Below are 16,323 nucleotides of genomic sequence, written 5' to 3' on the forward strand. Positions count from 1 at the left end.
TGGAACCGAGTTATATCTAGGGTGAGCAATGTTGATCCTAAAATTTGTGATTTTTCTATATAAGTAGTAAAATTTAATAATTTCTTCCTATGTAGTTTAGATAATATAGTAATTTTGCCCCCACTCAATATATATTTTTTAACCAATACTTCAAAATTTTAATATTTGGTAATTTTGCCCATCTTAAAAAATAAAGTTGGTTTCACACCTGATAAACATGATAAACATGCTTCAATAACAACTTTTTATTTGGCTTGAGCTCATGACCTGACGTTGCGAGTTGTGTTCAAACGCATTCTTTGATCTTAGACTCACCATTTAATAGGCAATTCGAGCTTCAGTTCGGCATATATCAAACCCCTATTTAGTGCCGGTTCATCATCATCAAATAGCTATCTATTCCAAAAAAAGATGAAAATTAATATGTACACACTTAAAATCCCCACTTTTAGAGGCAGTAATCCTTCTTTAGGCGATTAAGGATGATAAACTAAATCTCTTTGGATTTAATATTGTTTAGCAAGTATGAGATATAAGCTATATCATATTGATTAATTGGTGCAGCAGTAGAAGCTATTTCTGACAGATTCTTTGTTTGACGCTTAGGAGATTTAATCTCTAAAAACCTTACAATAATTTCTAATATTTTCATCAATTAAACTAACCATCACTGACTATAATTTTCAAATCAGACAAGTAGATCCCATGTGCTAACATGGAACAAGTCGTGGAAAGGTCAACAAATTACAATTAAAGACATACAGAATCTCCTATTCTTTACCCATTCATAGGAATTATTCTCAGCATTCAATTATAATATTCATTAAAAATATTATTTCATGAAATAAATAAGACTTTTAACTCATCACTAAACTTTATCTCCTTTATGCTTCAGCTTGATAGTTGAATAAATTATCTTGATTTTAATATCATTTTTACCTGTTTTTTTGGTGCATCAAAAGTGATCTTGCCAGATTTTATAGAAAAAAAGATATGAAATTGATGTGACTTTATTTCCCTAGATGGTTCTCCACACCTAATTTATCTACTAGCTTAAACTGTAAGCACATGGTGAGGACAAAGCTAACCACTATAAATATTCAAAATCAAGTACTGCTTTAAGAAAACAGAAAGATAAGCATGGGTGACCTCATATGCCTGCATTTAATATACATTTCGGCACTGTAATTATTGAGCACTTTGCTTTAAATTAACATATCCAAGCTGATCATTAACCTAACCCTAGATTCATTTTGTCTGTATCCATAATTTTTATTCTGTTCAACGCCACATCTGTTCTTGTGCTGACGTTTTCAAGTATTTAATTAAGACAATGACTGCTTTTTAGTACTTAATGACCATAATATGGTTGCCAGCTTTCCCCCCCCCCCCCCCCCCCTTACTTTGGTGGTTAGAGATACATGGTTGGCATTATATTTGTAGAATAGGTTTATTTAGTCGCCTAATTCATGTCTTTAAAATAGCATATGATTTTTTTTTTCAGAGAGATTCATGAATGTTCCCCCTTTTTAGAATATTTACATAGATGTCACACAAGTCTTTTGCATTTACATATCTAACTCCACCTAAAGCCTGATATTTACATTTTTAACATTTTGGTATCATATTATGCAGCAAAAGGTGTATTTCACTTGTTAGGCATGCTAATATGAAAATTTGGATGTTGGATATGTAAATACATGAGAATTATGTGGTAAATATGTAAATGCCCCCTTTTTTTAAAGGAGTGTTTGAGAGTATAAATATATGCATACATGTTGTGTTGATTCCTTAACTTTTAATCTCATAATTATGGTCAAAACTCTCAATCAACTAGGCCAGGGGAAGTGGCATGTAGATTTGAGAAGAATTTCAAATTTTTAAGGGCGTATATATCCAAAAAAGGTGAAAGATTTTTCAAGTGCATGCTAGCTAACTTGGTCATGATTTTTTCGACAAATTTTACGCTGGTTGTCGACTACCTAACGCAACCCTCCACTTTTCTCATCCGGGCTTGGGACCGGCAACGGCAGTGTGCGACTTTTAAAGGCGCTGAATGTTGGCCTTTAAAAGAGAAGCATAATAATAAGTTAAGTGTTGCCGAGATGACAATGATTAGGTGGATGAGTGGCTTTACACTTAGAGACAAAATGCGGAATGAATATATTCGTGATAGGGTTGGTGTAGCTCCTGTGACAGACAAAATTAGAGAAAGTCGTCTTAGATGGTTTGGTCATATTAAACGTCGACCATTAGATGATCCGATTAGGAGAGTAGATGTTTTAAATTTGACTTGTGTTAAGAAAAGTAGAGGTAGACCTAGGAAGACTTGGGCTTATTGTATTAAAAATGATCTTAATTTACTAGAACTAAATGAAAATATGACACTAAATAGGACGCAATGGAGAAAAAGGATTCATGTAGCCGACCCCACATAGTGGGATTAAGGCTTTGTTGTTGTTGTTGTTGTTGTTGTATGCTAGCTAACTTGGTAAAATACTTTAGAAGTTATTGTCAAGGTCTAAGAATTATAACTCTATCACGTCAAATTTGTAAAAAGTTTTGAGATGGCTGTCCATTAATCTGTCTGTTAAAGAACAAATTTGTCAAAATCACAAAATTGAATCACCCTTGCATCAAAATTTAAAAGTTTTGGTCGGTAAAGAACTTTCAAAATTGTTGCCAAGATTTTAAAATTGAAGCCTCTTACATGTAAATTGTACTGTACATTGTCAGCTAATTTGGTTGATAAAAATTTTAAAAGTTATTGCCATTGCCCCACCCCTATAATTTAAATTGGATGCCAATTCACTTGTTAAAATCGAGTAGTTGTTGGCACTTGGGATCAAATCTGCTTTACATAGATTTTATGTTTCACCCCTAAACTTTACCAAATAATAGCAACACAACAACAACAACAACAACAACAAAACCTTTATCCCACTAAGTGGGGTTAGTTACATGAATCCTTTTTCTCCATTATGTCTTATTTAGTGTCATATTTTCATTTAATTCTAAAAAATTAAGGTCATTTTTTATACAATATGCCCAAGTCAGCCTAGGTCTACCTCTGCTTGACAAAAGTTGAATCTACAACAGAGCAATGATAATTGAAAACAAAAATTCATCAATTGAAGCTAAGAGAGTAGTTACATATTAGGCCTTCATTGGTTGATATCAACTGCTTCTAATATTAGTTGTGTAATTATTGTGAAAAAATAAAGAGGTTTTAGAAGATGTTGCTGGGCATTAATAAAGCTTTTTTCCTTTTAAAAAACAAAGTCATCAGTTTCCTTTTTGTTTTTTACAGCTATAATACAAAGTGAATTTTACTGTGAAGAATCTTTGCAGCAAAACTTTCTGAAACACAATAATAATATTGTTGCAAGTCCAAACCATGACAACTATCCATATAAAAAGATTATGAAATAGTTATCCCAAACTCACATAAACCACCCTTTATTCATAAATTTTAAAGAAATACACACCACTTCAATAACAAAGAGAAAAGCTTAAAATAAGAAAAGAAAAATCTGCATTGAAACAGCAGAATTAAACTAACTCATAAAAATGGAAGCTTAATAAGTCTTAAAAAGATGACATTAAAGCAGAAACACGTACATATAGACATAATCAAAGCAGCTATACTACACTCAAAGCACATGAAAGAGAGAATAAACCAAAGCAGAAGACTCCCCATCCCATCATAGACTCTTCCTTCCCCCCCTTCCCTGCTTTATCTACAGTTCTAAGCTTTTTCATTGCTTTTAGCTTTTAACCCCCTTCTTTTAGTTCATCTTTCAAAGCAACCCCTCTCTTTATTTTCATCAGAAACTGTAATCATGCATTGCTCCTGAAGGATCCAAGAGCTTTGACAGCTGCAGCTCTGAGTACATACTGGTGATAAATTGCAGCAGCTGCTGCTCCTACAAGTGGTCCCACCCAGAAAATCCACTGCAACAGAGAAGACAAAAGCTTCCAATTTCATAATGGGTGGTCAAAGCATCTTCATTCTTGATTTTTTTTTTTTTGAAATTTGCTGAAATTTGCATATAGCATCCAGTGCATCCAGTTTTTTATGTATTTACATATCACACCTAAATTCTAATTTTCACATAACATTGCTATTTATAAATTAAGCACCCACCCAGGTTATTTTTTTGAACTGCCAAACATACGTATTTACACGTGCTGCCACGATCAAACAATTGAGAGTATGATAAAAATGAAAAATATGGGTTGGGGCTTTACCATGAATTTTGATATTTTATTGGGTGGTTGATTTGTAAATATCAATTTTCGGGTGGTCTGCATGTAATTGCCCCTTTTGACTTTTTGTAACGTTGTTTGACACGCTGCTGTCATATTTCTGTTTGGCCATAAATTTTTGTAGAATTGTCAAACAAAATATAATTTTTTTCATAACTAGACTTGTCATGCTCAGAGTTTGGTGGTTAGAATATAGAAGGAAGTTGTTATTCTTCTTTTTCAAAGCGAAAAAATGTTCATAATACCCACCCTAACTTTCAAAAAATTGAATTTTTTTTTTTACAATTCTACCAACTATTTTTACAAACAATTATTGATGCATCAAACAGAGCTTCACCATAAATAAGCATATTGAAATGTCACCTGATCATCCCAAGCTTTGCTTTTGTTGTAGATAACAGCAGCTCCGAAGCTTCTGGCTGGATTGATTCCTGTACCAGTGATGTGAATGGTCGCCAAATGTACCATGAACACTGCAAAACCAATAGGTAACGGTGCCAACACCTATATAAAAAAAAAATTGCAAAAATGTCAGGATTAATATTGAATTTTACATTTTCCATAAATATTATATGATTTTTAATTAACAAAATATGAATTGTAAATTTGTAATTGCAAAACAACCCAGTCAAGTTGCCATTTATTTAGTACCCTGATTTTTTTTTTCTTTCACTAAAATCCTCGTAAATAACAGATTTTACGCTTCCTTACTTTGTTAAATTTGGTCTAAAAGATTAATTTATTTTGATATGCATAATTTATTATATTAATTGGGTTGAATAATAATCTTATAAATACTTAAATTTCTAAAGACAAATTGGTAATTATTTTATTTATAATAATCTTATAAATGCATAATTGGACTAAACTCATATATTAAATTATATAAAAAAATAAATCACAATCAGCGGTTGCTTTCTGGGGTATTTACATACATAACCCCCAATTTCTATTTATTTACATCGCAAGCACCCAAGCTTTATACATATATATAATTATATATAGGTATACGCAATTGATAATCCATATCAACTGATTGCATATTTAATTTTGAATAAGTTAAACTATGAAGAATAATTATCTTCCACTATAAGTGAACTCATATATGAAAATAAATTCATAATTATAAACAAAATAATCTAAAAAATGCTTGAAATTTCCTGTAGTTAATTATAATAATTTTTTTTTAAAATAAAGGAAATTTTACATATTTATCGAATAATATTTATGTATATACATGTGATTTTTTTAAGTGATAATATATAAATAGCATGGATATAAAAACTATTCAAAAAAATTACAATGACTATTGAAAAAGAAAATTTAATTCGTAGTTTTCTAGCAGCCACCGCAGGTAGTCAGATATGATGAGAAAAATACAAACAATGCAGACAAAACATAATTTTAACAAACATTGTGCAGCATCACACTACACCGCCATCTTTGCCAGGGATATTTGCGTACATAAGATGTACGCAGCGCTGCGTACATCAGAGGTTATTCTGGGGGTACAGAGGAGTTATATTCGGGTTATACCGGAGGTTACAAGGGGGTATAACCCAGATATAACCCCATTGTACCCCCTGAATAACCCCTGATGTACGCAAAGCTGCTATTTTCCCATCTTTGCTATATGTATGTAAACGCCCCTGAAAATAAACTTTTAATTTATGAAAATACAAATTGTTGATTCAGAGAAAAAAAAACAGTAGAATAAAAAGAAAGGAGGGAAGCAGAAAACTAACCGGCACGTGCGAATCACGTGCGTTCCGTTTGGGATCGGTGGCGGAGAAGACGGTATAAACGAGAACGAAAGTTCCGACGATCTCCGCCCCCAAGGCCGTACCTTTGGAATACCCATCCGCCACCACATTCGCTCCGCCGCCATACCGCTCATAATAAGCTCTCTGAAACCCCTTAGCTAACCCCGCCCCACATATGGCTCCGAGGCACTGCGCCACCATGTAGAGCAAAGCCCTAAAAAGCGAAACTTTGCGAGCCAGAAAGAGGCCGAAAGTGACGGCGGGGTTAATATGGCCGCCGGAGATGCCGGCGGTGCAGTAGACGAGGATGAAGATCATGCCGCCGAAAGCCCAGGCGATGCCGAGAATACCGACGCCGTCGCAGTCGGCGGTGGGGGATAGGAGGGGGTCGGATTGGTGGGTGGAGCCGCAGGATGGTGACGTATAGGAAGAGGAAGGTGGCGATGAACTCGGCTATGGTGGCGCGGTAGAGGGACCATTTGGTGAGTTCTTCGAAGTCGAAGAGAGCGGAAGGAGGGGGATCGGTGTAGTCTTTCGCGGTGTATTCGGTCACGTTTTGGGAGCCGGATTCGATTACTTCGACGTCTTTCGCCATTTTTTGGATTTTGCTCTGTGGTTCTGCAGGAGGAGGGAGTGGGAGTGGGAGGGGAAAGGAGGAGGATAGTGGGGATTTAATGAAGGGGGAAGGTGACCGCACCGCGGTGGTGAGCGGTAAGAGATTTTTTTTTTCTTAAGTTTAAATGGTGCTAGTTCATAGGAAAGCATGTCATTATTCTTTGTGTGATCAAAATCATCAAATGCTTTACTTTTTGGGGGGCAATTAAATGTATAGCACACAATTCTTATGTTGTTACATCTCATACATAAGCTTTTATGTATATAGATAATAGTTATATGTGTAGTGTTATGAATTTAGCTCGAAGATTGTTAATTGATCATGATTTTAGAACGGATTGAAATAGATGAGTTGAAATTTTAGATTGAATTTTCTTAGAGCCATAGATAGATGGGTTTGAATTGGCTCAAGATCGGCTCGAGCTGTTGTTTATTTATAAAAATTATATATTTAATGTTAAATAAAATTGAATATAAAGAGTCACAAGTAGATTTTGAAAATATTTTGATCTATAAGAAATCCAAATAACTCAGTTTAAGCCAAGAAGTTATGATTTGAGTTAGATTAGTTGATTTCAAGCTGAAAACATATTCAAATAACTCAATTTGAGCTAGCTTGGTTTGATTTTGAGCAAGATTGAGCTTGATTCAATTTCAAGCTGATTCTAAATTGAATATAACGTGGAATGCTCAATTCATTCAAGCCGATTTCAAGCTGATCTCAGCTCGACTCAAAATCTGATTGTTAACGGATCTATTAATATGTTAGTTATCATTTTGCACGTATTGTGTAGAAAGTATAAACAAAGAAATTTAAAATTTCCGAAGGTAAGTGTCCCTCAGAAATAACCTAGGGGAAGGTTCGCACATACAAACAACGATTGTGATTCGACTACGTCACTGCACAAACGGTGGCCCGATCGGATCCTAGCCGACAACCATTAACCCACCTTTGGTATAATGTAAAGTAAATCAAATGTAATTATTTTAAAACTCATGCTATTTAGTTGAATGAAAAATAATAAGTATAAAATTTTCAATTGAGTTTCTCTTTCAATTTGTATTCATCCGGGTGATATTTTGGGTGCAGTTTTAGGTGCCGAAACATTACTTTTATTATTATTTTCTTCGCGAGTTTAATATGCCGGCCTGACCGACCACTGCCCAAACCTCGCTGTCGTGGGCCCGCGTTATAAGTCATCACAAGCATGCTTAATCCTGAAAGCAACAAACAAATGGGCCCACTTATGATTTAGTGGGTAGGGCCCACAGATCCTGTGGCTACGATGAGCAGTGTGTGGTCACATTAAAAGGAATGTAATTACAATACAAACAAATGATATAATTTTTATCATGTTAAATGAATTACTTCCTTCAATATAGAATGTTTTATTTTTAAAAATTTGAAGGCTTTTTCATTCATATGAACTCCTTATTCAACACAAAGATTCAAGTGGAAAAGAATTAAGTTCACGAAAATAGAGAGGATTTAAATGCACTCAATTAATAGGTATTTATATATCTAACTTTTTTACATTTTAGTTATATAGCATTCATATCTTATCACAAAAAAAATAAAATTGAAATTAAGAGTTCTAAAATTAAGTGTATATTTTCAAACTATATTTTGATATGATAGTTCCGTCCTGTAGATAAAAGTTCGTTTTCTTGTGATCGATAGTTAATAGGCGGGCTAGAGAGGTCGACTTTTACACTCAAGTCGACAAAGCCAGGTTAAGATGACTAAAGTTCACCATAAGTCGATTGGCAACCCCAACTAAGCATAATCGGACGAATGAGCCTTACCAAACTAAGGCCTACTGATCTCATTCATCTGAGTAATAACTTAGATGAATCTTAGGCTTATTTATATAAATAACTTATATAACATATAACACCCCCAATTAAAGCGGGGTTAAGAATGCAATATACACATTGTACTCCCATCACCATTAATTATAAGTGTCATTTCTTCAGCAAGAGCTAATCAAGAAGCCATTTAGTTTTCGTTAATGTGCACTCTAGTCTCTGTCTTTCCCTCTTTCTTTCTCTTGTCCTTCATTTTGTGTGACTCTCGGACCGATTCAGATTCAACAATTATAAATTATAAATTATTTTTATTCATTTTATTTATATCAAATTAAACAACTCCATATTTAAAATGCATGCAGCTCAATAATTCTCTATTTTAAATCATGTATTTTGAAAACTCTAATCCAAACAATCCCCTCACCAATTTCGTAACATTTTTTTGTTTTCCGAACAACAATCACAATTCTATTTGGCTACAATTTTTTTTTGTTATTTTTCCCAAAGGAAATTTGGATGAATTGCATTCTCTTACCAACCTAAGAAATTTATGTGGGGTCCACTCTTGAGTTATCGATTTAGCTTAAAGAGTTAGGTTCAATCGAACTAACCCGAAGTCACATAGCCTGAACCTAACCAATTTATCAAGATTTTTGAAATGCCCGACTCAAATCGGATTGTCCCGTATTGTATCCAATATATAAGTCATTTAACATGCGCCATAATAACCAATCCTTTCAATTTTTAATCGTTGAAACTTTCGATTGACAAGCCAATTTGGTGATAAATTCAAAACATTTGAGTTGATAGATCAAATTAAATCGTTCCAAAGATTAAATGGGTCGGGTTGTTGGCCTGTACCCGACCCAAAAGTTAATAATATCGAACCCAAACTTTGATTTTATTTTAGCCTAAATTACTTCCCTAACAAACAAATGGGTTTGGTAAGGATTTGGCAATATGTTATTGGGCCAAACTCAAAAAGCCTATTCTAACTGGCTTTGTTTTGTCTTTTGATGCCGACTATCAATTATTTGTGTATTATTTTTGCCTAACTTTATAAGAAAAACATATTTTGTAATGATTGAAAATTTTATTTAATTCCTTGAGATAATAAATTTATTATTATTTTTAAGTAAAGTATGATTTCAAATCATATATCATCAGGGAAATTAATTAATATAAATTATATTTATAAATTTAAATTGAGATCCTAATTATAGAAATATATTGATGATAAAATGTGTGCCATATCAAAGTTTTTAAAATTTATACAAATGTTCCATAGATATAAAATTTGGTGAAGCCCTATTTTTTTCTATTTTTCTTAAATATAATAATTATTATAAATAATAAAAAACTTTTTTTTTAAATTAGGACTAGCTCATAGATTTTAAAAATATATATAGGCCAAACAATATTGATTCAATTTTATAAATACGTTGAACTGAGCCAACCCGCTGAAGTGGTTGAACTAAGTCCACTTGTCGAAGTGCCTGAATTTCTTCTCTATTGTGGAAACAACCAGACTCACTTAGGGAGGGACAACTATTAGAGATGATAATCATTACTAGAGATGACATATGTTAATTCCTTTTAAAAGCGACGTTTGACTTCTACGTCATGGTCTTTTCATCAAGACACCCTAGATGGGTGTTGTGTTATAGTAAATGTATATATATTTTTCATTTTTTTCCTTTTGTATAAAATGGAAGTCAAGATAAGATAAGAGAATCCTAAATCTTTTCATGAAGTCTCTCTCTATCTCTTCCCACCCCTCCCTCATTTTTCTCTTTCTCTCTCACTCTCAATGTTAGACTTGGGCATTGAGGAGACCGGGCTTTGACTAGTCAAAGTAGGCTCAAGCCATACTTTGACTAGTCAAAGTAGGCCAGGTTTGGGTCTAGGCCCGATTTCTGTTTAAAAATGCATAGCCAAGAACACCCACACTAACATTGGGTCGGGCCGGCCCAAAGTCTCCTTTAAGGTTCTATATGAAAATATTGGATAGGCTCAATGAATCCTCACCTTCAACAACACCCCAAACAGATTCTATCCCATCTCGTCCCAAAAAGAATCCATCTGATCCGCCACATTGTACACACCTAAATCCGCATTCTTCTTTACACAAAAATAACACAGCCAAGCACCGATTGGAACATCATGTAGCAGTGGGTTGAGATAAGAATTATTGAGCATTTCGTCAGTAGCAACAATGCAAATCATTCATCAAAGATGAAAAAGTCTGCCCATCCAACCGAAACCAAAGGACGAATCCTTCCAAGAAATACGAGAGTAACCTAATGTATACAAAAGACCTATCAAAATAAAACCCCAAACTAAGAAGAACAACAAGAGTAAATAAGACTAACAAATTAGTTACCTTCCTCTTAAATTTATTTTCTTATTTTCATTTTACCACGTGGAAAAAAAAAAAAAAAAACTTCCACTGTTGATTGGTGGCAGAAGCTTCTGGAAGAGAATCGAACCTACCATCAATAATAATTGAATTTTAGGCGTTGGATTGAGGTGTCATCACTGAAGTGGCGATGATTAACTCCTCCAATAAGTGTGGGGTCCCATCCACGTGTTATATACTCAATAAATTCTTTATTAAATAAACCATTAAAAATGTGGCACTCAACATACATGCCATCAACCAAGTCGTGTGTGTTTATATCGCTAATATCTAAATTTTAATTTTTTTTTATATTCCTTTCTTCCGAAATTTTATAGCACATGAACATAGCACTATGTTAACGTTTAAAAACTTAAGGCAAACATTTTTATGCATAAATATATATTTTGGTATATATGAAAAAAATGAAATTAAAATATTAAATTTGTACTGAATATAAGAGTTGAGTGGCTTGTATGTAATATTCCTTTAAGAAAATCTCACCTTCAAAGTTAAATTATTGATTAAAATCCATTAAAAGACATGTATGTACACGTGTAGATGTGCCTAACAATGAGGAAAGGCTAGAGGCTATTACATGAGCCTCCAGTCACTCCTAATGTGTCTAGCAATTTGAGTGTCACCTCCTTAAAGGAAATTATGCCTAAGTGAATTTGAACCCCTAGGTTTGGGTACAAGACACACACACACACACACAGAGATGTATATATATATAGATAAAGTATTGATCAAAAGCTATTATACGAGCCTCCAGCCACTCCTAATGTGCCAAACAATTCAAGCACCACTCTCCTTAAGGCTCACGTCTCCAAAGGAAGGTTCGAACCCTCAACCTGATGGGACTTATACCAAGGACACCGACCAACGAGCTGAAATACTCGACACTATGAATTAATTTTTAATTTGATTTAAGAATTGATCTAGATGTGAGAGATGCAACTCCAACTAATTTGGAAGGATTGGACTAATCAAAAAGATCAAATAAATTCAAAAAAAAAAAAAAACTCAATTAACAGCTGAATTTTATTAAAATATTATACTGATTCTGTTAAAGCATGCTAGGAATTCATTATATAAGTTTATATGAGGAACATTAATGCTGTTTTATGAATAGTCTTGTACTATTGTCACATTCATTTAGAGATTTATGATAGCCACTATTTATGACTTTCTGACAGTCTGCACTTTATAGCAGCAATTATTTATAATTGCATACTACCCACGTTTTATAATTTTGCGAAGAGGACTGTTCTGGATAACTAAATTTGAAGAGAGCCGCAAATTAGAAATGCTCTTGTGAAGAGAGGTACGAAAAATTTCAAATCAATTAAGAAGGGCATTGTAAATTGATGGTTCTTCATTTTTGCCAAATAGATTTAAAAAATTAGGAGCATTTACTTACATATAACACAATTATTATGTATTTATATATCTGAAACATAAAAAATTCATAATTTTTCATGAATAATATTCAAATTTGTAATAATATGTTAAAAATATTATCATCATTGATGCGTGCTGGAAAATTCGCGGCGGTAGAGTTTTGGATTATCGTCTTAGCGTTGCACGAGGATTCAACGCACACTCAGATGAAAGTGAAAAAAAATAGTGATAACATCAGAAGTTTTTACTTGGAAAACCCGTGAAAGGGAAAAAAACCACGGGTTTAGGCGCAGTTATAAAAATCCACTATGAGTTGATGATTACAGAGGCCTCTTGTCCAACAGACGGGAAAATGTTACTAGATTTCCAAGTTATAATGTCAACTGATGGTCGACGGAGGTCGGCGGTGATCGACGATAGTCGACGACAATCGATGAAGCTCGGTAGTAGTTGATAGATGTTAGCGGTGATCGACGACGGTCGATGACGGTCGACGGTGGTGAAGGAAATCGATGGTGATTGGCGGTGGTCGACGATGGCTGGGATGATGTTGGACTTTTCTTTTTATGTGAGGAGTGAGACTCAATTTATAGTGTTTTGAGTGTAATTAATGCAGGAGTATGAACCATTTTGATCGAACAGTCCGGATAGCTTCCCTTGATCAGATGACATTTGATGGACATTTGAGTGCCTTAACGATGCCAAACTTGACCAATCTTGGACTCGTTGGATTTGTCTTGTCGAAATGTTCAATTTGACTATGAACTCACTAGATTCGACATCTGTTTGACCTTTCAAATGCCTCCGGAAATCCTTCAAGGGTGGTTTAATGATTTGATTTAGGCTTAATTTGACTTGAATTGGACTGATTTTCATATCATTAGGTCTGTCTCATCGAGTCGATCAGTTTGATTATAAGTTTGCTAAAATCAGAGCTCTGGATGAATTTTTTAACAAGATCAGAACATTTCTTGTTCAAAATATTATCTCGGTATTCATGACATGTGTCAAGATCCGTGTCGGATGATGAAAATTTGTTGGTGCCGTATCAATTTTGAAACCCTAAATTACAAAATTCATAAATCCATCTAGCTCTTGTAATTTAATTTTTGATTGAATTCAATAATTCTAATGATAAATTTTATTAAAAGATGCTCCAAACGCCCCCAAAGATAAAGCATTCCGCATTAAAGTGTCTTGATTAATGGATAAAAATTTCTATAATTAAACAAATTATAAAAATGAATTAGCAATTAATCCAAAGTACCAAAGCGACCCAAAGTAATATAAAAATACAGAGCTATTATATCTCACTGGTATGAACGTCCATATTTAGTACATTATCTAATAAATTGGACGGTGGGAAAAAATCTGGTTCCACCATCCACGTGGATTTTCTTGTTGGAACCATTGCAATTAGGTTAATTAATTGTTAATTAAGTATTAACTAATTTTAATTTTGTGATTATTACTTTTTCTTATAAAGCCAGTGGAGACCGCCGCTAACTGGCTTACAGCTTCCCCGCAGGTGATGGAACTCCATCGTCAAACAAAGCAGCAAAGCCAAAAATTACAGATTCCATGACTTCATTGGGTTGATTTGAAATAAAAAAAATTACAAAATTGTAATATATGTAATTGTTTATACGGTTAAATAGAGTAGATTGAGGGTAATTGTGTGATAATTTATTTTATTAGAATGAGTTTGTAAAGTATTGAATTTATATTCTTAAGAAAATTTAATGATTTATTATTTTTTATTTCATGGAAATAAAAGATGTTAAATTAATTAATTTATAGTGCAATAAAAAAAATGTCAACATTCATAAACATGTACTGGTGGGCAGAAATATAAGACCAAATTTCTTCAGAGGGTGATGGAGATATCACTAAAGATAGAGATAGAGAGAGAAAGATAGGTCATGGAAACACTATTAGAGAGAGAAAAAGACTTATGGGAGATATTAAAAAATAAATTTTAAGATTTTATTTGCATTTTATATCCAATGATTTCTCATCGTATATCTCCTAGATGTTTATTTTATATATTATTTTTGTTATAATACTAGTTAAAATTAATATTATTTTTTCTTTTTTTATATTAATCGAGCATGCTCGTAAGCCTGCTCAAACTCGTAGAATAAAGTTTGAGTTATAGCTCGAACTCAATTAATTAATCAAACTCAAGCTCGAGTAGAGGACAACTCTGTTGTGGTATATATGAAATTTAAAGTGATCGACGACGAAACGAAAATAGAACGAAAAAATTCACACCAAAAGAACACACAAATTTACGTGGTTCGGCAAATTGCCTACATCTATAGAGTTTCAGAGGATTGTATTAATTGAGGAATTTACACCAGTTTGATCACGTCTCAACTTACAAGAGCGAACTCTTTCTTTCACTTCTTCACTCTTCTCTCTCTACACCGAGATACACCGAAGAAGATGAAATACGTACAAGAGCAAAAACATATTTCTCTTCTGCCACAAGCTAACAAGAAGAAATCAAGAACAAACACCTTCTTCTTCCTTTTGCCAAGCACGAGAAGAATCTTTCACGAGGCGCAGGCGGAGACTGGAGAGGAGTTCTGTTTCGCGAGAGATGATCGTCTGGATGGGGGCTTCTGTTTCGCACACGATGGATGGAGACGGAAGGGCTTCATGAACATGATGGAGCGGACGGGTACGAGAGAACTACTTTTTCGAACCGAAAGAGGCGAGATGGGAGCGGGAGGATTTTCGCGAACAAGGGAGGAGCCGTTACGACAATTTTATTATTATTATTATTATTTTTCTCTACCGGGCTCCACACTCAACAAGCTCAAGCTCGACTCGACTCAATTCGTTTACGCCCATAGAAGCAACCAAGTGCACATAGGTTTGACAACTTTTATATATTGTGTTAGAATTTATAATTATTTGCTAAAAAATAAGGCATTTACATACATACCAAACATGCTTTACTTCAAATCAAAACATGAATAAAAGAAAATAATAAAAAAATATTGAAAACAAAAAATAAAAGTAATCACAACGGCCCTAAATTTTTCTCTCTTTTATATTAATCAAGCTGGCTCATGAGTCAGCTCGAACTCAATTAATTAATATAGCCAAACTCGAGTAGAGGGCAGCTCGAGCTCGACTCGCTTACTCCCTAGCTTCAACCAACAGCTCATAGTTTTGAAAACTTCCATACACTAAGTGTTAGAGTTTACAATTAAATTTGCTAAAAAAAAAAGGCATTTACATGTCTATCAAACATATTTTGTTTCAAATTAAAACACAAATAAAACAAAATAATTTAAAAAAATAGAAAACAAAAAAAAAGTGATCACAAACGGCCCCCAAGTAGGGGTGTAAAAGAGCTGAACACGAGCGAGCCCAGGCTCTGTTCGTATCTGGTTTATTAAAAATATCACTATTCACGTTTGACTTGCTTATATTTCGAACACAAAAAGTGTATTTATGTTCGGCTCGTTTGCTTAGCGAGCCAAACAAATATTGTTCGCGAACAAAGAGACATTTTAACAACCCTAATCACGCAGTCGTAGGATGTTAAAGGTTGGGGCAAGATTTAAAGCTTATTGTTTATACTAAAATATCATTTAAATATAATTTGATATATATTTATTCTATTTTTTAATTAATAATTTTAATTGTTTATTAACCTTTGTAGCCTTGTATTCAATTAAATTTTTTAAAAATACTATATATATATATAGTATTTTTAAAAAATTCCCAAATAACACTTCCCCTTTCCGAAAAGATTTCATATATATATATAATTATATATATATATAATAGAAAGTGAATCGGTATTTGGTTTGGCGGGCTATATATATAATTATATATATATATAATAGAGAGGGAATAGAAAGTGAATCGGTATTTGGTTCGGCGGGCCCCAAATAACACTTTCCCTTTCGGGTTGAAACTCAGGTGTGCTTTCATTAATCCGAAGAACCCGCGCCACGGAATTTGAACCCCCAACCCGAGGGACTTATGTCAAAGGCCGCACCAATGAGTCGGGATGTGGAGTGCACGCACACACAAATATATATA

At 33.7% G+C, this 16,323-nt stretch overlaps 1 protein-coding gene across 1 annotated transcript; it reads right to left on the minus strand.

Annotated features, from left to right (window-relative positions):
* Positions 1-3,443: 3,443 nt before the first annotated feature.
* Positions 3,444-6,685, minus strand: LOC110027680 (aquaporin PIP2-7-like). The gene is given in 4 exon segments (XM_020729196.1): positions 3,444-3,954; positions 4,633-4,773; positions 6,015-6,441; positions 6,443-6,685. Coding segments are annotated over 4 exon segments (867 nt in total). The 5' UTR covers positions 6,628-6,685; the 3' UTR covers positions 3,444-3,840.
* Between the last annotated feature and the right edge of the window lie 9,638 nt (positions 6,686-16,323).

The sequence above is a fragment of the Phalaenopsis equestris genome, unplaced genomic scaffold (genome assembly GCF_001263595.1).
Source record: "Phalaenopsis equestris unplaced genomic scaffold, ASM126359v1 Scaffold000436, whole genome shotgun sequence".
In the NCBI taxonomy this organism is placed as follows: Eukaryota; Viridiplantae; Streptophyta; class Magnoliopsida; order Asparagales; family Orchidaceae; genus Phalaenopsis; species Phalaenopsis equestris.